Source organism: Sorex fumeus, unplaced genomic scaffold, assembly GCF_029834395.1.
Source record: "Sorex fumeus unplaced genomic scaffold, SorFum_2.1 ptg000007l, whole genome shotgun sequence".
In the NCBI taxonomy this organism is placed as follows: domain Eukaryota; kingdom Metazoa; phylum Chordata; class Mammalia; order Eulipotyphla; family Soricidae; genus Sorex; species Sorex fumeus.
The window spans coordinates 3,124,401-3,149,082 of record NW_026606064.1 but is presented as its reverse complement, the minus strand read 5'-3'; the positions used below and the strand labels follow the sequence as shown (position 1 = coordinate 3,149,082).

The 24,682-nt window shown below is 54.1% G+C and overlaps 2 protein-coding genes across 2 annotated transcripts; one reads left to right on the top strand and one right to left on the bottom strand.

Moving 5' to 3' along the window:
* The first annotated feature begins 1,199 nt into the window (after positions 1-1,199).
* On the top strand, positions 1,200-10,690 carry SMTNL1 (smoothelin like 1). The gene is made up of 8 exons (XM_056134134.1): positions 1,200-1,203; positions 1,263-1,579; positions 2,423-2,555; positions 2,654-2,705; positions 3,572-3,730; positions 4,470-4,584; positions 4,690-4,841; positions 10,472-10,690. Exons 1-8 carry the CDS (start codon positions 1,200-1,202, stop codon positions 10,614-10,616), a joined length of 1,077 nt encoding a protein of 358 aa, XP_055990109.1. The 3' UTR covers positions 10,617-10,690.
* A 1,714-nt stretch (positions 10,691-12,404) lies between these two features.
* On the bottom strand, positions 12,405-20,676 carry UBE2L6 (ubiquitin conjugating enzyme E2 L6). Its single transcript, XM_056132961.1, has 4 exons — positions 20,557-20,676; positions 19,094-19,189; positions 16,301-16,487; positions 12,405-12,652 (listed from the first exon to the last, which is right to left on the bottom strand). Exons 1-4 carry the CDS (start codon positions 20,581-20,583, stop codon positions 12,501-12,503), a joined length of 462 nt encoding a protein of 153 aa, XP_055988936.1. The 5' UTR covers positions 20,584-20,676; the 3' UTR covers positions 12,405-12,500.
* Positions 20,677-24,682: the final 4,006 nt, after the last annotated feature.

Below are 24,682 nucleotides of genomic sequence, written 5' to 3'. Positions count from 1 at the left end.
GGCGCAGGGGTTAAGGTGCTCGCCTTGCACGTGGCCAGCCCTGGTTTGATCTCTGGCACCACATCTGGTCATCAGGCCTGGCAGAGCCCAGAGTAAGCCCTGAGTGCCACTGGGCATAGCCAACGACAATGACAACAAAACAATAACAATATATATATTTATATGTATTTTTAAAGATGGGGATGGGGAGAGACTGCCTGGCACCCAGAGTCGCTTAACACCAAAGCCAGGTCACAGACCACTCTTTTTCCCCTTTTATTTATTTATTTATTTATTTATTTTTGCTTTTTGGGTCACACCTGGCATTGCACAGGGGTTACTCCTGGTTCATGCACTCAGGAATTACTCCTAGTGGTGCTCAGGGGACCATATAAGAAGCTGGGACTGGAACCCGGGTCGATCGCGTGCAAGGCAAACACTCTACCCGCTGTGTTATCGCTCCAGCCCCCAAAGACCACTTTAATAAACAGCACCCGGGGCCGGAGCGATAGCACAGCGGGTAGGGCATTTGCCTTGCACACGGCCGACCTGGGTTCGATCCCCGGCATCCCATATGGTCTCCCAAGCACCGCCAGGAGTGATTCCTGAGTGCAGAGCGAGGAATGACCCCTGAGCATTGCTGGGTGTGACCCAAAAAGCAAAAAAATAAAATAAAATAAAATAAACAGCACCCAACGTGCAGTCAGTGTGTCTCAGCCATCCGATGCGGGACAGCGGGGAGGAGGCAGGGTTCTCTACTCCCATCCTTTTTTGGAGGGAAGGGATCACACCCAGGGGCTACTCCTGGCTCTACACTCAGGGATCACTCCTGGTGGTGCTGGGGGGGTGTGGGGAACCATATGGGGATGCCGGAGATTGAACCTAGGTCCGCCGCATGCCAGGCCAACACCCTCTCCTTTATCCAGGGCTCCAGTTGCTGGCCAGGGACCACCTCCACCTTCAGGCTCAGGGAATCACTGGCCTTGCCTGTCCTCTCTTTCCAGAGATGGAGCAGAAGGAAGCAACGCCTCGTGAGGATGGGACGGCCCTCTCCCCCTGCACAGAGGACCCGGGCAAGTCGGGGGATGGAGCCTCTGCAGAGCAGGAGGCCAAAGACTCGGCAGCGAGGACCAGCAAAGCGCCCTCTGCCGGCGGGGCGGGGGAACAGGATAGAGCGCCAGCGGAGACCGGCCCCAGAGCTGAATCCTCCGGGGAGGGAAATGGGCCCGGGGAGGCCGAGGCAGAGGCAGGAGACAGCATCGGGGCTGGACTTCCCAAGGAAGACGGCGGCGGAAAGGAAGTGAGCACGGCTGCTCCTGAGGACACGAGTGACAGCAAAGACGAGACCAAATCTGCCACCCAGGATGCGCCCACGGCGGGGGATGAGAAGACTCCAGAGAAAGAGGCCAGCCCCAAATCGAAGGAGGCCGACGTGAATGAGGAGCCCAGGGCCGAGCCCAGGACAGCCCTAGGAGAGCAGGAGCCCGCAGCTGGGGCCCCCGAGAAAGTCGAGGCCCCCGCAGCCCCAGCAGATTCTGAGAAGACCGGTGTTGGGGACACACAGGCCCAGCCAAAGGAGGAGGGCTCCCAGGAGGAGGTGGTGAGTCAGGCAGGGAGAGGAGGCTGGGATGCTCACAGTCTCTAGGAGCTCCGACCTCCACCCCCACCCCCAGAAACAAATCCGCCACCCCCCACCCTTTCTTTTTCTTTTTTTACTTTTTTGGGTCACACCCAGCGATGTGCAAGGGGTTACTCCTGGCTCTGCACTCAGGAATTACTCCTGGCGGTGCTCGGGGGACCATATGGGATGTCGGGAATCTAATCCAGGTCAGCACATGCAAGGCAAATGCTCTACCAGCGGCACTATAGCTCTGGCCATAAATTCGCCCCATTTCTATATTTATTTTTGCCTTGGAGGCCATACCGGCGATGCTCAGGGCTTACTCCTGGCTCTGTGCTCAGGGATCACTCCTGGTGGGGCTTAAAGGACCTTATGGTGTGCCGGGGATTGAACCCAGGTTGGCTATGTGCAAGGCAAGTGCCCTATCTGCTGTACTATGGGGCCCCTTGTCTATTTATTTAGTTCTTTGGGGCCACACCTGGCAGTGCTCAGGGCTTACTCCTGGCTCTGTTCAGGGATCCGTCCTGGAGAGGCTTGGGGAACCTTGCTGTACTATCTGTCCATCCCAGATATGTGTCTGGGAATGGCTGGGAATTGAATCCTGGCGGGCACATGCGAGGCAAGAGCCTTCCCTGCTGTGCTCTCTCCGGCCCAGTGTTCCCCTTCTTTATTCCCAGGGACAAAGGCCAGTCTTACCTCCCATCGCTACCAAGGGCCTGGGTGTGGGGCTGCAGCATTCAGCTGCCTTCTATAGAACCTTCTGAGATTCTCATCAAGCCTGGGCAGGTGCCTGTGAGCCCACAGAGACGATGTTTGTTCCAGAAGCCAGACGGTCCCCATGAAGAGCGGGTCCAGGGTGTGGAGAAAGAATCAGAGGAAGGGGCAGGAGGGGTCCCCAGCTCCCCCGAGGTGTGGCCCGAGAGCCCCACGGAGGAGGGGTTCAGCCTCAGCCCAGGTGAGTGAGAGCCTCCCGGACCCCCGAGCAAGCATTGCTGACTGGGACCCGTGCACGGAGCGTCCTCAGCCTCCCTCCCACCCGCTCTCTTCCTCCAGATGGGCTGAGTCCAGACGCTGCAGTTTCTGGGCAGACCAGTCCTTCGGCCAGGTAACGTCACACCCTGCTCAGCCCCCAACGGCCCCTTCCTTCATCTGTTCCCTTCCAAGTCTGCATCCCTGGGCCCGAGAGACAGCACAGGGGTTAAAGCGCTTGGCCTGGGGCCAGAGCAACAGTAGAGCAGGTAGGGCGTTTGCCTTGCAAGTGGCCGACCCGCGTTCGGTCCTCAGCATTCCCATATGGTCCCCTGAGCACTGCCAGGAGTAGTTTCTGAGTGCAGAGTCAGGAGTAACCATTGAGCATCACCAGGTGTGACCCAAAGAGGCAAAATAAAAGGAAAGGAAAAGAAGAGAAACAGTCGGTAGGTCACCCAGCAAATAAGAGGCAAAGGCAGAATTCAAACCCAGGTCACCTGCTCCCCTAGAGCTGGAGAAAGCCTCCTTATGCCTTTCCAACTCCACTCTGGCGCCCCCCCTTGTGCACACCTCCTTGGCCGCCCACGCCCCACTGCTCTCACGGGTCTCTGGGTCTATGCAGTTTTTTGTTTAAACAGTTTTGTTGGGGGCTGGAGCAATAGCACAGCGGGTAGGGCGTTTGCCTTGCACACGGCCAACCCAGGTTTGATTCCCAGCATCCCATGTGGTCCCCCAAGCACCGCCAGGGGGTAAATCCTGAGTGCAGAGCCAGGAGTAACCCCTGTGCATCGCAGGATATGACCCCAAAAGCCAAAAAAAAACCAGTTTTGTCTCGTTTGGGGGCCACTCCCGCGGTGTTCAGGACTTATTCCTGGCTCTGTGCTCAGGGATCACACCTGGCCGACTGAGGAGGACCCTATGGGGTGGCGGGGATCGAATACGTGTCCGGGTCCTACCCGCTGTGCTCTCTCTCCACCCCCCCACCCCCGTCCCCTCCCGCAGTGAATCCTCTGCCAGCGATGTGCCGCAGAGTCCCACGGAGCCGCCTCCCACCCAGGAGAAGAAAAAGGAGAAAGCGCCGGAGCGCAGGGCGAGCGCCCCCTCCCGGCCGCGTGGGGCCCGCGCACAGAACCGCAAAGCCATCGTGGACAAGTTTGGCGGGTAGGGCCTGAGGGGGAGCGGGACTGGGGGGGGGGGGGAGGGAGGGGGAGGTGTGGTAGACGGGGGAGGGGAGGTGGCATCGCCCCTGATGCACACCCCCCTTCCCTGGCCCCTGATGCACACCCTCCTTCCCTGGTCCTAAACGCACCACCCCTTCCCTGCACCCTTGATGCGAACCCCCCTTCCCTGTACCCCTCATGCGCCCCCTCCTTCCCTGGTCCCTATATGCACCACCCCTTCCCTGCACCCCTGATGCACACCCCCCTTCCCTGCACCCCTCATGCACACCCTCCTTCCCTGGTCCCTATACGCACCACCCCTTCCCTGCACCCCTCATGCATACCCCCTTCCCTGCACCCCTCATGAGCCCCCTCTTTCCCTGGTCCCTATACGCACCACCCCTTCTATGCACCCCTCATGCGCACCCCCTTCCCTGCACCCCTCATGCGCACCCCCTTCCCTCCACCCCTCATGCGCACCCCCTTCCCTCCACCCCTCATGCGCACCCCCTTCCCTGTACCCCTCATGAGCCCCCTTTCCCTGGTCCCTATACACACCACCCCTTCCCTGCACCCCTCATGTGCACCCCCTTCCCTCCACCCCTGATGGGCACCCCCTTCCCTGAACCCTTCATCTGCACCTCCTTCCCTGCACCCCCGATGCGCACCCCCTTCCCTGGCCCCTGATGCGCACGCCCCGTTCTCTCGCCCCTGATGCGCACCCCCTTCCCGGTGCTCAGGGCCGCCTCGGGCCCCACCGCGCTGTTCCGCAACCCCAAGGCGGCGGGGGCGGCCATCGGCAGCGTCAAGAGCATGCTGCTGGAGTGGTGCCGCGCCATGACCAGAAACTACGAGGTGGGCATGGGGCAGGGCCGCGCGGGGTCTGCGGGGAGGGCGGTCTCTCCCCTCTTGTGCAGGGCCTACGGGGGTCGGCCCTCGGTTCACGGCGGCTGCCCGCAGCACGTGGACATCCAGAACTTCTCGTCGAGCTGGAGCAGCGGCATGGCCTTCTGCGCGCTCATCCACAAGTTCTTCCCCGACGCCTTCGACTACGCGGCGCTGGACCCTGCGCAGCGCCGGCACAACTTCACCCTGGCCTTCTCCACGGCAGAGTAAGCCACGCCCCCGGGGCACATTCCCGCATTCCAACCTTTTTTTTTTTTTTTTTTTTTTTTTGCATTTTGGGTCATACCCAGCAATGCACAGGAGCTCATGCGCTCAGGTATTACTCCTGGAGGTCCTCAGGGGACCATATGAGATAATGGGAATGGAACTCGGGTCGGCCGCGTGCAAGGCAAAAGCCCTACCCGCTGTGCTATCGCTCCAGCCCCCATTCCAAACTTTTTTTGGGGGGAGGGACACACCCAGCCATGTTCAGGGACCACTCCCGGTGGGTCTGGGGTACAGGGGGTATCAACCTGGCTTGGAAGCATGCAAGGCAAGCGCCTTACCCTCCATCCTAGCTCTCCTGCCTCATCACAACAATTTTTGAATTCCAAGAACAGTCCTGGGGGCCGCTAGTATGGAGGGGAAGGGGCTTGTCATATATACCGAAGACCCCGGTTCCAATCGGCACCACATATGGTACCCCTGCACCTCTAGAGATCATTGGAGCACAGAGCTAAGAATAGCCACTGATACGGAGCTGGGGAGGTAGAACAGTGGACAGGGCATTTGCCTTGTGCCCGCCTCACCTGGGTTCAGTTCCAGCACTCCATATGGTTTCCACAGCCCCAGGGGAGTGATCCCTGAGCGCCCAGCCAGGAGTAAGTCTTGAGCACCGTCCCCCAAAATACCCTGACTGACACCTGGGCATGGTCAGGCCCCTTCAAAGGAAACAAACAAACAAACAAACAAAAAAACCTGTGTCCACAGCTTAGGGCTGGCTGCCTGCTGGTTGGTCTCTCACCTTCTCAAAGGTCAGGCAGATTCGGAACATGCTCCGTATGTTTGAACAGTAAAATAACAGTAAATAAGTAAGTTCAGTAAATAATGAAGTTCATTAAAATAAGTGAATTAAAGCAATAAAAATAGTGAATGTTTTAATTAAATAGTAAGGATTTGAAAATAATTTTGATTAACATAGTAATAACAAAATGGTAAAATAATAAAGACAGACTTAGAGACCTGAGTTTTTTCTTCTTTTAATTGAAAATTTTTTAAATTGGGGGTCCCATCCGGTGGTGCTCAGGGCTTATTTCTAGCTCTGTGCTCAGGGATCACTCCTGGAGGGGTTTGGGGGGAAACATATGGGGTCCTGGGGATTGAATCGGGGTCAGCCTCATGCAAGGCAAGTGTGTCACCCTCTGTACTATCGCTCCCACCCCCGGACACCTTCATTTCTAGCCAGCCAGGGGGACTAAACACCGCCCCCCCACGACAGCACTGACCCCAGCCCCCAGGAAAGCCCCTCACAGGTCTCTGGAAGGAGGGGTTCATGCATGGAGCCTCTGCTCTAGACCATTTGGCAGACATCACTGTGTTGAGGCAGTGGCCGGTGAGGGCGGCTCTGAGGCCTGGCCATCACTGGGGTGTGCTGACACCCCCTTGCTTTGGGCACCCGAGCATCCATCTGGTCCAGGCCTGACCACCTGCCTGCAGAGAGGCCTGGCTCAGCACTCTGCCCCTCCCAGCTCCGCCTGCCCCATCAGCAAATGATGGAAATGAATCTCTGCTTTGCGAGTGGGAGGCTCTGTGTTTGGTTAGGATTTATCTGAAGGGGGGGGGGGGGGTGCTTGGGGGACACGCCCAGGGGTGTTAGGATCTTCCTGGCTCTAGATCTGAAGGTGGCTAAAGGTGGCTACAGGGGACTAACTCCTCCCACATTCAGAATCAGTCCTCCAGACATTTGAGGGAGATCCCCAGCCTTGGGGTGCTTTGTTTTGCTTAAGGCACCCCCTGGTTCTGTGCTCAGGAGCCACACCTGGTGGTGTTTGGGGTCTTTTTCTTTTTTTCTTTTTTTTGTTTTTTGGGTCACAGTTGGCGATACACAGGGATTAGTCCTGGCTCTGCACTCAGGAATTACTCCTGGCGGTGCTCAGGGGACCATATAGGATGCTGGGAATCGAACCCGGGTCAGCTGCGTGCAAGGCAAATGCCTTACCTGCTGCTGTACTATCGCTCCAACCCTGTGTTTGGGGTCTTGTATGTGTGCTTGGATCCAAACCAGAGTCAAAACCACAGCTGCGGGGGCTGGAGCGATAGCACAGCGGGTAGGGCGTTTGCCTTCCATGCAGCCAACATGGTCCATACAGGTTCAATTCCCAGCATCCCATATGGTCCCTCGAGCACCGCCAGGAGTGAGTCCTGAGTGCATGAGCCAGGAGTAACCCCCTGAGCATCGCTGGGTGTGACCCAAAAAGCCAAAAAAAAAAAGTTAAAACCACAGCTGCATATGAGGCAAATGCCTTAACCTTGTATTGTCTCTTTGTTTGTTTGTATTTGGCTTTTTTGGGGCAATGCTCTGGGGTTACTCCTGGCAGTGCTCAGAGGACCATATGGGAAGTCGGGGATCGAACCTGGGTCAGCTGCATGCAAACCAAATGCCTTACCCTCTGAACCTTGGGCCGTCTCTTCTGGCTGTTTACTTGTTTTTGTTTTTGGGGTTTTATTTTTTTTGGTCCACACCCTGATGTGCTTAGGGATCACTCCTAGCAGGCTCCCGGGACCCTACAGGTTGCCAGGGATGGAACCCAGGCCTGTCTTGTGCAAGGCAAGTGCCCTGCCCACTGACTATCACTCTGGTCCCACGTTTTGTTTTTAATAATTTCCTGAAACAAGATAATAGTGAATACTTGTTCGTATAAACCAAACTTAGTGAGGGGCATTGGAGGAGGTGTGGGAGGGGTTTCCTCAAGCAACTCAGCGCTTAGTCCCCTTCCCAAGGTGGTCCCTGAAGCATGTCTTTTTTGTTTTCTTTTTGGGTCACACCCACAATGCACAGGGGTTCCTCCTGGCTCTGCACTCAGGAACTACTCCTATTGGTGCTCAGGGGACCATATGGGATGCTGGGAATCGAACTTGGGTTGGCTGTGTGCAAGGCAAATGCCCTACCCACTGTGGGCTAGAGCGATAGCACAGCGGTAGGGCGTTTGCCTTGCACGCAGCCAACATGGCCAACCCCAGTTTGATTCCTCCGCCCCTCTCGGAGAGCCCGGCAAGCTACCGAGAGTATCTCACCCGCACGGCAGAGCCTGGCAAGCTCCCCGTGATGTATTCGATATGCCAGACACAGTAACAACAAAGTCTCCAATGGAGACATTACTGGGCCCGCTTGAGCAAATCAATGATCAACGGGAGGGCCTTTACCTTTTTATACTGTGCTATCTATACGGTCCCTTGAAGCCTATCTTTTTTTTTTTTCTTTTTGGGTCACACCCAGCTGATGCTCAGGGTTTCCTCCTGGCTCTGCACTCAGGAATCACTCCTGGCGGTGCTTGGGGGACCATATGGGATGCTGGGAATCGAACCTGGGTCAGCCGCGTGCAAGGCAAATGCTCTACTCCCTGTGCTATTGCTCCAGCCCCTGAAGCCTGTCTTAAGGGCCTCAGGGCACTTGAAGATACCATCTGAAAACCACCTGGCTTCATGTTCCAGAAGATTCCCTCCAGTTTCGCACATCCTGCCATGGGATGGGGTGTTTGTCCTGGGGTTGGGGGTTAAGGATCACTGCTTGGTTGCAGGGAGCTGGTCCATTTTTTTCCAAACCCTGAAGCCTGTCCCTGCCTGCCCATTCCTGCCCACCCACCATGAGTTCTCACGCCAGTCCAGCCACCTTTGGCCCCACTCTCTGTGCCCCATGAGAGGATTTCCGCTGAGACCCCGGATGCTCCTACTACCAGCACCCATGGCAGCTTGTCTGCCTTGGCTTCAGGGCAGAGCATGCACCCTACCTGCGATACTCACTTTGACCTTGGGCACATCATCAGCACCCACTGTGTCCAGTTGTGCTTGTGCTGGTTGAGGACAGAGAGGAGTGAGCTGGTTCCCTGGGAAGCATGAGATAAAGCTCCTGGTTGTGAACCCCAGCAGGGGTGAGCTCGGATGATGATTAGCTTCCACAAAACCAGGAGCACATGTGGGTGTGGGCCCCCCTGCAGCCTCTCAGGCACTGCAAATGTCCCTTCTCAGTGCCTCTGAACTCTCAGCTTCCTCTCCTGGGACTCCCGTCCTCCTGCCTGGTGTTTTAAGCAATAGTACATCGGGTAGGGCATTTGCCTTGCACACAGCCAACACGGGTTCAATTCCCAGCCTCCCATATGGTCCCCTGAGCACTGACAGGAGTAATTCCTGAGTGCAGAGCCAGGAGTAACCCCTGAGCATCACTGGGTATGACCCAAAAAGGGAAAAAAGAGAAAAAAAAAAACCACCAGCAGTTGCCCTTTCCTGCCGTAGTTTTCAAGTTTTCTTTTCTTCCTTTCTTTTTTTTCTTTCTTCCTTTCCTTCTTCCTTCCCTTCCTTCCTTTTTTTCTTTCTTTCCCTCCTTCCCTCCTTTTTTCCTTTCTTCTTTTTTTCTTCCTTCCTTCTTTCCTTCCTTTCTTTCCTTCTTTCCCTCCTTCTCTCCCTCCCTCCTTCCTTTTTTCTTTCCTTCCTTTCTTTCTTTCTTTCTTTCTTTCTTTCTCCTTTCTCTCTTCTCTTCTTTTGGGACAGGATGCTGGACCACACCTGGCTGTGTCCAGCTCTGTGCTCAGGGATCACTCCTGGAACACTTGGGGGACCATCTGGGGCACAGAGGATTGTACCTGGGCATCCATGTGGAGGGAGAACACCCTCCCCACTGCACCATTGCTCCAGCCTCTCCTGCCATATTTTCTGCAGCCACAGTCGCCCTCTGAGGGGCTATGCATTGCATGGCCTGGACCACTCACATGGCTTGAGAGTGAAAAAGTCTTGGGTTTATTTCAGGGCTGGACCAATAGTACAGCAGGTAGGGCTTTTGCTTCACACAAGGCTGACCTACCTGGGTTGGATCCCTGGCATCCCATATGGTCCGCCGAGCACTGCATCAGGTGTGACCCCCAAAAACACTGTCACTCTGTCACTGTCCTCCCGTTGTTCATCGATTTGCTTGAGTGGGCCCAGTAATGTCTCCATTGTGACAATTGTTACTGTGTTTGGCATATCGAACATGTCACGGGGAGCTTGCCAGGCTTTGCCGTGCGGGCGAGATACTCTCGGTAGCTTGCCGGGCTCTCCGAGAGGGGCGGAGGAATTGAACTCGGGTTGGCCATGTTGGCCACTTGCAAGGCAAACGCCTTACCCGCTGTGCTAAGAAAAGTTTTGGGTTTGTTTCATGTGAAACTCCCCCTGACAAGTGTCTTGCACATAGGACATGCTTGATAAATGCACCGAGATTAAGAGGGAGGTGTTGCAGCTACAAAACTTAGAACAGGGGCTGAAGTAATTATATAATGGGTAGGGCATCTCCTTACATGTGTCTACCTGAGTTCAATCCCCAGTGTCCCATAAGATCCCCCAAGCACTGCCAGGAGTGAGCCCTGAGCACAGAGCCAGGAATAACCCCTGAGCACCATCAGTTACGGTACAACCCCCCAACACTCCACCTTAAAAAAAGAAAGTATGGGCTTTGCAACGAGGCCAAGCTGAGTCTGAGTCTTCACCAACTCTGTACAATGGCCTCAAAGACCGTCAGGGTCGACATCCAGAGTTCTGAAGGTCTCGGTCTAGGGGGCTGCCCCTGTCCCTCTGCTCTCGGCCCCTCACGCACCCTGTCCCCCCTCAGGACGATGGCCGACTGTGCCCAGCTGCTGGAGGTGGATGACATGGTGCGGCTGGCAGTGCCTGACTCCAAGTGCGTCTACACCTACATCCAGGAGCTCTATCGCAGCCTCGTGCAGAAGGGGCTGGTGAAGACCAAGAAGAAATGAGGCCTGGCCTGGCCCGGCGGACAGAGGTGGACATGTTGCAGCCAAGGGTGGGTGGAACTGGCCTTAACTGTTAGTAAAAGTCCTTTTGTAAAAAAAAAAAAAAAAAATCTTGTCTGGTCCCTCCCTGCTTCCTTCCTCCCCAGCCTGGGAATCTCCCATACTGGTGGTGGCCAGAATCTCTCAGGGGGATCCTCCACTCATAACCCAGAGAGGTATTTGGGGGTGGAGCTCAGTGTGGGTGCCCCAGTGGTCTGCTGTGTGACCTAAGACCAGTGGCTTTCCCTCTCTGAGCCTCAGGGTAGCCTCTGAAAGGAACTAGAGGGATTTCCAATGCCCTGGAGGTATCACGATCACGATCACAACCATCCTGTTGTTCAGCGATTGCCTCGAGCAGGCCCCAGTTATGTCTCCTTCCTCCTAGCCCTGAGATTTTTTTTAAAAAGTGCCATATTCAAGGCTCTTTCAGGATTAGGAGAATGAGACCCATCATTGTTACTGGTATTTGGCATATTGGGTACGCCACGGGGAGTTTGCCAGACTCTGCCGCATGGGCAGGTTACATTCGGTAGCCTGCCAGTTTGTCCAAAGTAGGAATGAGATAATAAAATGTCGCACGGCCGCATTTGCAGCCGCGTGCTTCTGGGACCTGGGTTTTACAGTCTCTAAGTCTTGGCTGTTGATGGGATTACACGGCGCCAGGGGGCCAGGTGGTGGGTGTGGCCCCCGCCTACTGGAATTTGGAGGATCTGGGTGGAGGATGCCAAGCCCCAATCCGAGTAGACTTGGAGATCTCGGCCCCCGGAACCCGCGTGGCTTTGTCCCTCTGCCAGTACCTTTATGTGTGCGGAGAGTGGTCTCAGCATGGTGGCGGCTGGTTGTGGAGGTCTTCGGCTGCTTGTCGGGGCGGGGAGGGAAACTCAACCCACTCCCTCCAAGGGGCCCCGGCAAGAACAGCCAGGTGCGGGGGCAGGAGACTCTCTGCTGTTCTCTTCCGGGAGCTGGGTTTTATAGTCTCTAAGTCTTATAGGATGCTGGGGATCAAACCAGAATCAGCCTTGTGCAGGCCAGCGCCCCATCCGCTAAGCTCTCTCTTTTGCCCACACGAGGCCACACTTTTCACTGCACACAAGCTGAGTCCACAAACACTCGGCGGGATACCAGGGTCCCCCTGGACGCAAAGGCCAGGCAAGCACACAGTGTTCCGCCATCCCCTGGGTTAGGAAGACGGTGAGAGTCCCCCTGGTCCCCAGCTCCTCAACCCCCAATGAGCAGCCGTGTAGTCTGGTTTCTGGAGAGATTATAGTTTCATTGTGGGACTTGGCCACGGTAAAGGAGCAGCTTCCCATGGACGGGTGTCTCTCAGGCTGCCTCCACCCAAACACAAAGCACCCAATCAGAATTACAATCTCTCCCTGCATCCCAGCTCCTACCCATCCTGCCCCCTGGCTCTCTAGGATGGGCGGGTTCCAGGAGGAGGGGGTGGAGTGGGAGGGTAACAGTCGGCTGTGGGGCTCATGTCCTGCAAGCTAATCTAGAAGGGTCCCGCATCTCTAAGACGGCATCTAAAGAAACCAGAATCCCATAGCAGAGAGCCTGGAGCTTCCAATTAAATCCCCCAGCTCGGGGCAGAGGATGGGAGTGAACAAAAAGTAGCTCGCCTTTGGCCAGGAAAACTGGACATGTGGGTCCACACACCATAAATGCCCCCACCACCGCTCCCCTACACACACACACACACACACACACACACACACACACACACACACACACTGACTGAGCAGTCAGTCACATGGTAAGAAAGAAAGACAATAAACAGGGACTCGGCCAAGACCAAAGACCCCTAGCCGATCCAGGGGGATGAATGCAGAGAGGGTCTGGGCCGATTTAGCTGGGCCGCTCCACACCATTCTCGAGGGTGTGCTCTTCTGCATGCCTGTTGAACAGCTCCGGGTCCTTCTCCAACTCTTCGGCCAGGGCCAACTGCAGGGGCTCCCCTGACTCCGGGTGATTCACCAGCGTGTTGACAGCATCCAAGACTGGTGGGGAAGGTACACGAGGCACATCAGAGGGGAGAGAAAGGCAAGTGCAAGCCCTTGGGCAAGAAGGGGAGGGCCATCTTCTCCACAACCCCCTACTCACTTCCTGGCTGGGGCGGGGAGAGGCGGAGCAGGAAGTTCCATCTCTCTCTTTTTTCTTTTTTTTTTTTTGTGGGTTGCGGAGAGAATGGGACCTGGGTCACACCTGGAGATGCTCAGGGGTTACTCCTGGCTCTCCATTCAGGAATTACTCCTGGCTGTGCTCAGGGGGCCATATGAGATGTCAGGGATCATGTCGGGGATCGAACCCAGGTCAGCCATGTGCAAGGCCAGCACCTTCCCCATTGCACTATTCACTCAGGTTCTAGGAGGTTCCTGTTGCCTACTGACCAAGTAAAAGAATGCTTGATTTTTCATTCCCCCTTTGTCCTGCTCAAAGCTGGGCAACTTCCCAGTACAGGACGTTTCAGTTTGGGGAACAAAGCTGGGCAGCTTCCCAGTACAGGACGTTTCAGTTTGGGGAAAATGCACCCTCGTAAATGATTTGTAAATGATGTATGAGGAACAGCACAGTCTCTATGGATATGTCAAAACTGTGACAAAGCAGGCCGCTCCGACCCGTAGCATTAGGTCGAAAGGGTCACCAGGTGGCTGACCAACGGTGCATGGCTCTGCCCACTGTGACTGACCAACGGTGCATGGCTCTATTCATCGTCCCATCCCCTTTCCCACGTCCCATCCCCTTTCCTTTCTTTTGGGTGGGTTGTGGAAACATACTTAAGTCTGTACCTGTGCTCTGAATAAACGCACGCACGCATTCATGCCATCTCCTGAATGACGGAACCCTGTGTGACTCGAGTGCTGATTTCACCCTGACGGCCCTCCCCTGGCTCGACCCCGCAGCGCCGGACGTGGCAGGCTCCATCTTTTTTGGCTGTTTTTTTTTGTTGTTGTTGTTTTGCTTTTGGGGTCATACCCAGCAATGCACAGGGGTTGTTCCTGGCTCTGCACTCAGGAATTACTCCTAGCAGTTCTCAGGGCACCATATGGGATGCTGGGAATCAAACCCGGGTCGGCTGCTTGCAAGGCAAACACCCTACCCACTGTGCTATCGCTCCAGCCGCTAGGAGGCTCCATCTTTAAGATGGTCCCTGACCCACCCAGGTATGCACAATCCCATCTGCCTATATCAGGGCTTTCCCATCTACCTTTCAAGGCTCACTGGTGGGCAGTGAGATGGAGGGGGTTGGTGGGTCCCACTTTCTTCCAACAAGAACCACTATTTTTGCTCTGTTTGATGTTTGGATTCCAAAAAATGCTTCTGTTTGGGGAGGAGGTTTCTGAGACGAAAGATTACCATCGAGTTTTTAGTCTTTCCCAGAGACTGCTGAGAACCTGGGGAAGCTCCGGCCCCAGGAAGCTGCACAGATGTGCCCATAAAAGCTTAATGTTGTGGGGCCTGAGAGATAGTACAGCGGGGAGGGTGTTTGCCTTGCACGCAGCCGACCCAGGTTCAATCCCCAGCATCCGATGTGGTCCTCAGAGCACCACCAGGAATAATTCTTGAGTGCAGAGCCAGGAGTAACCCCAGATCATCGCTGGGTATGACCCAAAAAGATTACATATACAGTTGTGAGCAAAGATGCTTCTGAGAGGCTGGAGTGATAGCACAGCGGGTAGGGCGCTTGCCTTGCACATGGCAGTCCCAGGTTCGATTCCCAGCATCCCATATCCCCAAGCACCACCAGGAGTAATTCCTGAGTGCAGAGCCAGGAGGACAGGAGGAACCCCTAAGCATCACTGGGTGTGACCCAAGAAGCAAAAAAAAAAAAAAAAGATGCTTCTGAGGCCCCAAGGACTGCCCAAGGACCACCCCTACTTAAATCTACACAATGGAATACTATGCATCTGTTAGGAGAGATGAAGTCATGAAATTTGCTTATAAATGGATAGATATGGAGAGTATCATGCTAAGTGAAATGAGTCAGAAAGAGACCGGCAGACATAGAAGGACTGTACTCATTTGCGGAGTATAAAATAACATGAAAATGACACCCAAGGACAGTAGACACAAGGGCCAGGAAGATTGCCCCATAGTTGGAAGCCGGCCTCATGAGCTGGGGGGGAAAGCAGATGGAATGGAGAAGGGATCACTAAGTCAATGATGGTTGGAAGGATCAGTCGAGATGGAAGATGTGTGCTGAAAGTAGATAAAGAACCAAAAGTGATGGCCTCTCAGTATCTGTGCTGCAAACCAAAATGCCTGAAAGTAGAGAGAGAGTATGTGGGAAATTATCCGCCAGGGAGGCAGGAGGAGGGTGGGAAAGGTGGGGTATGCTGGGGAGATTGGTAGTGGGGAATGTGCACTGGTGGAGGGATGGGTGTTTGAACATTGTATGATTGTAACTCAAACATGAAAGCTTATAACTGTATCTCACGGTGATTCAATAAAATAGCACTGTAGCACTGTCCAATAAAAGAAAAGAAAAGAAAAAATTAAAAGAAAAAAAAAAGATCACCCCTACCTACCTTCCCCAGGACCCTTGTCCCTGAGCTGGGGGACAGCTCAGCCACAGAGCACAAACAGCAAGTTAAGGCCCTGAGTTGGATCCCCAGCACCAAGCCCTGGTCAGCTCTGAGTGGACCCTTACTTCACTGAGCCCAGGCCAGAGCACCAAACTGCCAGGAGGCATATACCAGCAGGTATAGCCTTGACCCTGTACAACACCACTAGGGCTGGCCCTTGTGAAAAGAAGGCACAAGGGATCGGAAACCACAGTGGGTAGGGCGCTTGCCTTGCATGTGTCCAACCCAGATTCAATGCCCGGCACCCCAGATGATCCCCCAAGGCCTCCAATAGTGATCCCTGAGCGCAAAGCCAGGAATAAGCCCTGAGCACTGCAGTGTGTGGCCCAAAACACAAACAAGCAAAAAAGAAGACATAAATCAGAACTCCTGAACTGGTCTAGGCTAGATCCGACACTACATAGGTTTTAGAACCATATTGTCTGATAACCATATTGTCCACTAGCCCTGCCTGGTTATCAATTCATTAAACACACTTAAGAAATCAGTAGCTGGGGCTGGAGTGATAGCACAGCGGGGAGGGCGTTTGCCTTGCATGCAGCCAACCCAGGTTTGATTCCCAGCATCCCATAGGGTCCCCTGAGCACTGTTAGGAGTTAATTCTTGAGTGCAGAGTCAGGAGTAATCCCGGTGCTGGATGTGACCCAAAAAGAAAAAAAAAAATCAGTAGCCATGTATCAGGTACTCAACAACCTTCGGCATCATAGGTGGTCCCCTGAGCACCACTGGGAGTGACCCCTGAGCATCGAGCCAGGACTAAGCCCTGAGTACTGCATGGTGTATCCTCCCCCTTCCCTCCCCCCCCCCAACAAAAACAAACAGCCAGAACCATCTCATCCATCTCATCGCAGGCTCAGTGGGGAATCTTACTCTTCCTATCTTCTTTTGGGGGCTCTGCTACATCTCACATCAGTCCAGTAACCCCCACCTGGTCTCAATGCCCCCTTTATTTGTGATGTATTTGCATCAGCACGCACACACACGCAAGGCATGAATCCGGCTATTGAGTCAAACGCCCAGTCTCGTGTCCCCTGGCCCTTCATGAAACAAGGCCCAACCCACCTTGGTAGGCCTTCTTGTGAAGATTCCAGTTTTCATCGCTGGTGATGGCCAGGCACACCTGTCCACTGTCGTCCACTGAAGGGTGGTAGATCGGGGTTGTGAATGCCACGCTGGGGGGCATAAGTGGGTAAGCCCGGGGGAATGTGATGCACAGCTTGAAGGCCTTGAGGTTGTAAGGAGATCGCTCCTGGGTGAGACAGTGAGGATCAAGCTGTGTTCCGAGGTCCAGCTGCGCTGAAAGGCTCATTCTCCCCGCCTCTCCCTTCCCCTGCCCCATCCTAGGGAGCCGAGCCTCCACTCCCAAGAAGAATCATGAACAGTGGGGCCAGAGTGATTGTGGAACAGTGGAAAAGTGTGTTTGTCTTGAGTTCAGTCCCCAGCAACCCATAGGATCCCTTTAGCACCGCCAAGTATAATACCAGTACACAGAGCCAGGAGTCACCCCGGAGCATTGCAAATTGTGGCCCCCAAACCAAGCCAAACCAAACAATCGAGTACAGTGAATGTTTCACTGGACCACTGAGAACAGCCACCGTAAAGCACAGGGCTGGGAGCCACCATGCTCTGGTCCTGCAGGACCCCTGGAGAGCGGCTTTCCTTTATTTTTATTTTATATTTTTTTGCTTTTTGGGTCACACCCGGAGATTCTCAGGGGTTACTCTTGGTTCTGAACTCAGGAATTACTCCTGGTGATGCTCGAGGGACGATATGGGATGCTGGGAATCGAACCCGGGTCAGCCGCGTGCAAGGCAAACGCCCTACCTGCTGTGCTACCGCTCCAGCCCCCAAGCGGACTTCCTTTAGACCTCAGTTTTCTCCCCAGAAAAATGGGGCCATGTCACTTGATGAGCTCGAAAATACCATCTCTCCTTTCAATCCATTCTGAGACTTAGAAGAGACTGTGAGAAACTTCCCTCTGGTTTTTTTGTTTTTTTTTTTTTTTTGCTTTTTGGGTCAAACCCGGCAATGCCCAGGGGTCACTCCTGGCTCTGCACTCAGGAATCACCCCTGGAAGTGCTCAGGGGACCATATGGGATGCTGGAAATTGAACCCGGGTTGACCGCGTGCAAGGCAAATGCCCTACCGCCTGTGCTATTGCTCCAGCCCCAGAAACTTCCCTCTTTGGAAGCAGTCATCAAGTCCAGGAGGAGAAACATTGATTTTAGGAGAGCGCAGAAAGGAGCAAAGGACAGCGGGTAGGGCATTTGCCGCTGGAGCCATAGCACATGCAGTGTGTTATCCTGGGGCTGGAGCGATAGCACAGCAGGTAGGGCATTTGCCTTGCACATGGCCAACCTGGGTTTGATCCCCGGCATCCCATATAGTCCCCCAAGCACCGCAAGGAGTAATTCCTCAGTGCAGAGCCAGGAATAACTCTTGTGCATCGCCAGTATGACCCAAAATGGAGGAAAAAAAAAAAAGAAAGGAGCAAAAGAGGAAATTGGGAGAAATCAGGACCTTGGGAATATCCATTGGGGGTTGTTGTGGTGGAAGATGGAGTTAGTTTCTTGGTGGGTACTTGTCTTGTATGCAGCAGACTCGGGTTCAATCCCTGGTACTCCATGGGGTCCCTAAGCACTGTCAGGTGTGATCTCTGAGTGTAGAGACAAAAGTAAACCCTCCACCCACCTGGGTGTGACCTAAAATGACAACAAAGTTTCCTGTAAAATTATCACCAAACCCCATAAATCTGCTTTGGGATGTGTACTCGGAACTGAAAGCCCTTGCATTCATCTGGGGAACATAAAGTAACAAAATAGGAGACTAACACCCAAAAATAGTCAAGATAAGTACCAGGAGGTTTACTCCATGGCTTGGAGGCCAGCCACACATGCTAGGGCAAAAGGGAGCTCAGATAGAGAAAGGAACACCAAATAGAGGGTGTTGGGAGGATCCTCCCAGGATGGGAGAAGCATGCTGAGAGTAGACTATACACTGAACATGATTGCCACTCAATGCCTCTTTTGCGGACCACAACACCCAAAATGAGAGAGAGAACAAAAGGGAATGCCCTGCCACAGAGGCAGGGGGGATGGGGGGATGTGGGGTGGGAGGGATACTGGGATCCTTGGTGATGGAGAACGGGCACTGGTGGAGGGATGGGTATTTGATCATTGTGTAATTGAAACCCAAGCACAAAAATTTGTAAGTCTACAACTGTACCTCATGGTGTTTCACTAATAAAAATTTAAAAAAAAATAAGTAAAAGAAAAAAAGAGCGCAGAGGCCAAGGGCTAGAGCAATAGTGCAGCAGACAGGACCCTAGTCTTGCACACAGCTAATCCCCAGCACCCCATATGGTCCCCAGAGCTCCACCAAAAAATGCTTCCTGACCACAGAGCCAGGTGTAAGCCCTGAGCACCACCGGGTGTGGCCCCCAAAACAAACCCAAAAAGCCAAAATAATAACCAAAAAGTCATCAGCCTGTCATCAGCTGGCCTTGATCTCAGAAGAAACCAGAAGGGAGGCCCCACTGCCACCACTGAACACCTCCAGCTGAACAAAAACTCAAGGTCGGGTTGCTTCTTTTCTTTTCTTTTTTTTTGGGGGGGGGTCACACCCGGCGATGCTCAGGGGTTACTCCTGGCTCTGCGCTCAGGAATTACTCCTGGCGGTGCTTGGGGTACCATATGGGATGCCAGGGATCGAACCCAGGTTGGTCATGGGCAAGGCAAATGCCCTACCTGCTGTGCTATCGCTCCAGCCCCAGGATAACACACTGCATGTGCTATGGCTCCAGCGGCTTCTTCCCAGCTCTCCCCACCCAAGGTGTTGGTGCCAGCAGATACTCACAGGCAACAGCAGCATGTGCCATTCCAGCACGTTGGTAGGGTTGTAGGTCAGGTCCCGCAGGTACGGGGGAAGCTCCTGCTGAAGGTCCTCCAGCTCCTAGAGGGGAAGCAACGAGGGGTCCTTGAGACTAGCCTTCCCCACTTCAACCCCAACAGCACGCCCTTCTGGGTCCCACCCAGAACCTCTTTAGGGAGCAGAAGCAGCAAAGGCAGAGCCCGACAGCTGAGCACTTAGGCAGACACAGGCGTGATGCTGAGTGTTGGCGGCAGGGAGCCTGCCCCACTCTGGGTGCACGCTGAGCTCGGCTCCCACAAACAAGAGCCTGGGAGGCGAAAAAGGCTAACTGAACCCGGCACGCAGCTGCATCACCTCAGTCTGCCTGCTGGGAGCCATGAGTTCTTCGTGCCCTCCCTCCTTCCATTCCCATCACTGACCCTGAGACATAAACTGTGTCCCTGCTGGTGACAGCCAACACTCCTCGCCATCCCCACCCTGGAGAAGACTGACAGACCTCAGCCCAGGGGGACTTGTCATACCAGGATTGTTACCATGGTCCCTAAACTACAATGACACTGACCATTTTTATGTCATTATCAGGGATCATGTGGTGCTGGGAATGGGACCTGGAACTCCCATGCACACTGCACGTGCTCCAGTCCCCAATTCTTCTCCCTGGCATCCTGGGAGCCTTTTTGATGCTGAAGTACATCAGGTTGGGACCGAAAAGATAGTACAGCGGAAAAAAGCACTTGCCTTGCACACTCCACCGACCCAGGTTCAATCCTGGCTGATTCCCTGAGATCTCCCTGCTCCCCCAAGCTGTGATTCCCTGAGCACAGAAGTCACGAGTAAGCTTCACCGCTGGGTGTGACCCCAAAACAAATCAAAATAAATAAATAAGCCCCTGGTGAGAATGAAAGCTCAAGGAAGCATGATTTCTGCCCATCTCAGCCTATCTCCTAGAAGGAAGCCAGCAAAGTCAGGCATTCATTATGGGTAACACTTTCCAAGACCCCCTTGGCAGTACTGCCTGTGCTGAAATATCCAGGGAACTGTGCAGCGCGGACAGGTCGCAGTGCCTGTAGGGTGAAGGGCTGGGGTTTTGTCCTGCTTAGCTTATCTCGGTTCTCCAAGGAACCCTTTCCGGTGACTGAGACTGGCTAATCGCTAAGTTTCAGGTTCGGGGGGAAATGAAACTGAAACAAAGCGGGGGGGGGGGGTAGGGGAGGACGGGGGAGTTCGCTCATCCCTATCCGCAGCGCCGTTCGGGGAGCTAGGGACGCCCTCCCCGCGCTGTCTGATAGACTCCTGGCCCAGCCACCCCTCAAACTCCAGCTGGAGAGTCTCTCTAGCCTCTGCGGAGGGCACAGGAAAGGAAGAACCATTGGTTCGGGGCCAGCCCCTAGACACAGCGATGGAGGGAAGCGGGGATGGGGAGGCCGGGGAAGCCGGGATACAGTTACCTTCGCCGTCCGCTTGGCCGCCGTCATTTCGGGTCGGAGTTTGGGGGATCCAGAAAAGTCCAGCAAGACAGAGTGCCAGTCACCTGCAGCACGACTTGAGCGCCCAGTCTCCGAGCGCAAGTCCTGGGAGCCCCGCCCCGCCCGGCCACACCCCCAGGCAACGCCACGCCCCACTAGCCCTGCACGCCCCTCTTTGCTCCGCCCCTTCCCACTACGCCACGCCCCCTCTCTGCTTCGCACACTCCTAAGCCACGCCCCCATCGGCCACGCACTCCCCTCCTTGCTCCGCCCCCTACTCGCCGCGCCACGCCCCCTTTCCGCTCCGCCCTCCGCAACCTTGGCCTCTTCGGCATCTCCTCGCCAAGCCCCCTTTCCGCTCAGTTCTCCGCAGCCACGCCTCCACCGGCCAACACGCCCTTTTTTGCTCTGCCCCCTCCCCGCAACGCCACGCCCCCTTCCTCTTCGCTCCTTCTCCGGCAGCCAGCCCCCATCCGCCTCTCCCTCCCAGTTGTTTCATTCGCTTAGCCACGCCTCTTCACGGAAGCCACGCCCCATGCCCAGCCCTCTCCGTCACACCACGCCCTCTCACCGCCTCGTCACGCCTCCTTCTCCGTCGTGCCACGCCCCTCTCCTCCGCGCCCTGCGACCCCGCTCCTTCTGCAGGGCTGAGACCCGGGGAGCTGCCGGACCCCGGCGCAGAGGGCTCGGTCCCGGAAATTAGCTCTCTTTGTTGGGAGACCCGAAGCGCCTGGGTGTGAGCGTACGACCTGATCTCTGTGTCCTGCTGCGCGGCTCTGTGTATCACTTCTCGAGCGCCTCGAGGCACCGTAGCTGGGGTCAGTTTATCCGGGTTCCAGTTCTTGCTGGGCCACAAGGAGACTGGGGTGCCCCATCCCCGTTGGCCCCACCTCCACCGCCGCCTTTACACACTGGCCCTAAGGAAATAGAGGATGCCTGTTTTGCTTCGCGATGGGTCTCTAGAGGGTCTAAAACCGCCTCCCTAAGCCCTTGTAGGGAATTTCCAGAACCCTCTGGACAGGTTCCTTCCCCACTCTGGGCTCAGTGCTTGCTCTCTACTAGTGGGTGGGGCTCGGTGCAAAATCGCCAGCCCTAGAAACTCGGGATTCTTGGTGCCACCCAGCGCTCGGTGTTGGTGGCGCTGCGAGGCTATTTCCAACAGCCGGTTGCTTGGCGCGGGGCACCGCAAGGGGGCGCTATTGGGCCTAGTCTCTCGCTTTGGCGGCTCGGTGGCGCGTTTTCAGTCCTTTTTTTGTTTTTTTTAATTAAAAAAATTTTTAATAGTGAGACATCATGAGGTACAGTTGCAGACTTACACATTTTTGTGATTGGGTTTCAATTATACAATGACCAAATACCCATCCCTCCACCAGTGCCCATTTCCCACCACCACGGATTCCAGTATCCCTCCCACCCCCCTCAGTCCTTTTTTTGGGGTCTACTTTTTATACAAAGTGCCTGCTCTATGCGGATGTTAGAAACGAGTGGGAGTGTGGGAGCCCCAACTCGGATTTCAGGACCTTGTCTTCAGTAGGAGACTGCTGGGTCTCGCTTTACCACGGTTCCATGAAAAACTGCAGCCCTATTGTGTATACAGGAGTCTCCACCACCAATGTTCCCAGTTTTTTCCTCTGACTCCCAACCCCCCCCCCCCCACCCCTTGCCTGTGCGACAGACACTTTTCTTCTCTCTCTCTTTCCTTTTGGGAATCATGGTTTGCAATAGATGCTGCAATATCAGGTATTTCTCTTTACCTGCTTTCAACACTCAGTTCTTGTCCAGAGTGATCATTTCCAACTGTGTCATACCAGTCCCTTCTCTTGCCTAATCTTCTGGTTCTTCCGGTTGAAAAAGGGACTCGCTCTTCTTGCCCCCTTTTACATAATTCCTCTTAAGTTTCAAGTTTCTCTCCCTCTCTCTCACACACACATACAAACACACACTCACACCTCCTCACAGGCTGCACTCCAACCCCGCTGTGTGACTGTGGTAGACGGGTGGAAGAGAGGAATCCCGGAGGCAAGTTCCAGGAAGAAATTCAGGAGGATTCCTGCCTAGGATTAGGAAATGATTTGGAGAGTCAAGGAAAATGCCTCCAGAAGGAAAGTACCTCCCATAGAGGAAGACTGGGGGAGGGTGAGTGAGCGGAATGGTGGGGGATGGTGGTAGGGAAACAGTACACTGGTGAAGGGATGGTGCTGGATCATGGTATGACTCAGACCCAATTATGAACAGCTCTGTAGTGGTCTATCTCACAGATATTGAATTTAAAAAATTTTTTAAAAAATAAAAGTTACGTGGAGTTCATGCCCAATTCAATCAGCTCAATCAATGGCTGAATAAATAGCAGTACTCCTACATTGTCATCACTTGTCATCCTGTTGATTTGCTCAAGCAAGGCGACTCCTACACTAAAAAAAAAAAAAAAGGAACCTGCTTCCTCCACCCCCTCCCTTGCTCTTGGTGGGTACAAGGTCCAAAGCCACTGAAATCAGCAACTGCGACAGTAACTGTGACTGTTGTATATTGAGTGCCAGCCTGCGCTGGTCTGCTCCAACTCACTCCACAAAGTACCACCTGCTGAGGGCTTCAACAGTGGAGATAAATTTTCTCCCAAGTCTGGAAACCAGAAGCCCAAGATAAAGATTATGGCTCGTGAGGCTGGAGTCATAACACAGAGGTTAGGGCGAATTTGCCTTGCACACGGTTGACCCAGGTTCAATTCCCTGCATCCCATCTGGTCCCCAGAGCACCACCAGGAGTAATTCCTGAATGAGTACAGAGCCAGGATTTGGTTCCTGGTGCGGGCTCACTTCTGGGCCTGCAGACGTCCCCCTTCGGTCTCTCCTTCATGTGTGTTCTCTGGGGAACAGTCAGCCAGCAAGCCATGGGCTCTCCTCTTTTTTTTTTTATATAATTTTTTGAAAATTATTTTTTTACTACCCAGCCGTCGCCACACTCCAGGACGCTTTCCGGACCCGCGCGGCCGCAAGCGGCCGCGCGACACATCATAAGACACTAAATACCCGTCCTCTGGAATTGTCGTACCATATTTGATAGGGTTCAAATATGGTAACACCTACAAGGGTGATTAGAGGTCACCCCAAAAGCCTCTATACCTCTCGGAAAGACTGGCAAGCTACCGAGAGTATTCCGCCCGCACGGAAGAGCCTGGCAAGCTATCCGCTGTGTATTCGATATGCCAAAACCAGTAACTACAACTGGTCTCATTCACCTGACCCTGAAGGCTTCACCGACATGGCAGCACTGAGAAGGATGAGAAAGGAGAGGCCGACAAAATCTCAAGGCCGACCTAGGCTGCCACAACGAAGGAAGACAAAAATGATCGTCTGTACTTTCAATGCACGTACGCTAGCATCAGATGCATCCATCGAGGACCTGATGGTACAAGCGCGAATGATCAAGTACGACATCATTGGTCTGACCGAGACAAGAAGACACGAATCTCACCATGCCGTTTTCGACACTGGAGAAGAATTGTTCCTCGGAACATGCGATAAAAGAGGTGTTGGAGGCGTCGGTGTCCTTATCAACACAAACTTGGCCAAGAGCATTGATTCATTTGAATGCCTAACAACCCGAATCGGACGTTTACATTTGAATAGATGTGGCTCACTGCCTGCAGTTTCTATCTTCGTTGTCTACGCACCAACATCTCATTATGATGAAAGAGAAATCGAGAAGTTCTACATGGAGCTAGAGAAGTTCTATAAAGAAGACCACACCTTCTACAAGATCATTGTGGGTGATTTTAATGCCAAGATAGGACCGAGAAGATCAGCTGAAGAACTTCACATCGGAACCCATGGCCTAGAATGGAACGAACAGGGTGAGAGACTGTCTGAGTTCATCATGTCGACCAAGACCATTCATGGTAACTCGCAGTTCCAGAAGGCAGAATCTAAACGATGGACATGGGAGTCTCCCGGTGGACGATTCCACAACGAAATAGACCACATCATATTCAATCGACGGTTTTGCCTGACTGATGTCGCTGTTGTCCCAAAATTTCGAACGGGATCGGACCACCGTCTCCTTCGTGCAAAATTCTACTTCACAGAGCGGGGAGAAAGGGCTGCAAAGTTCA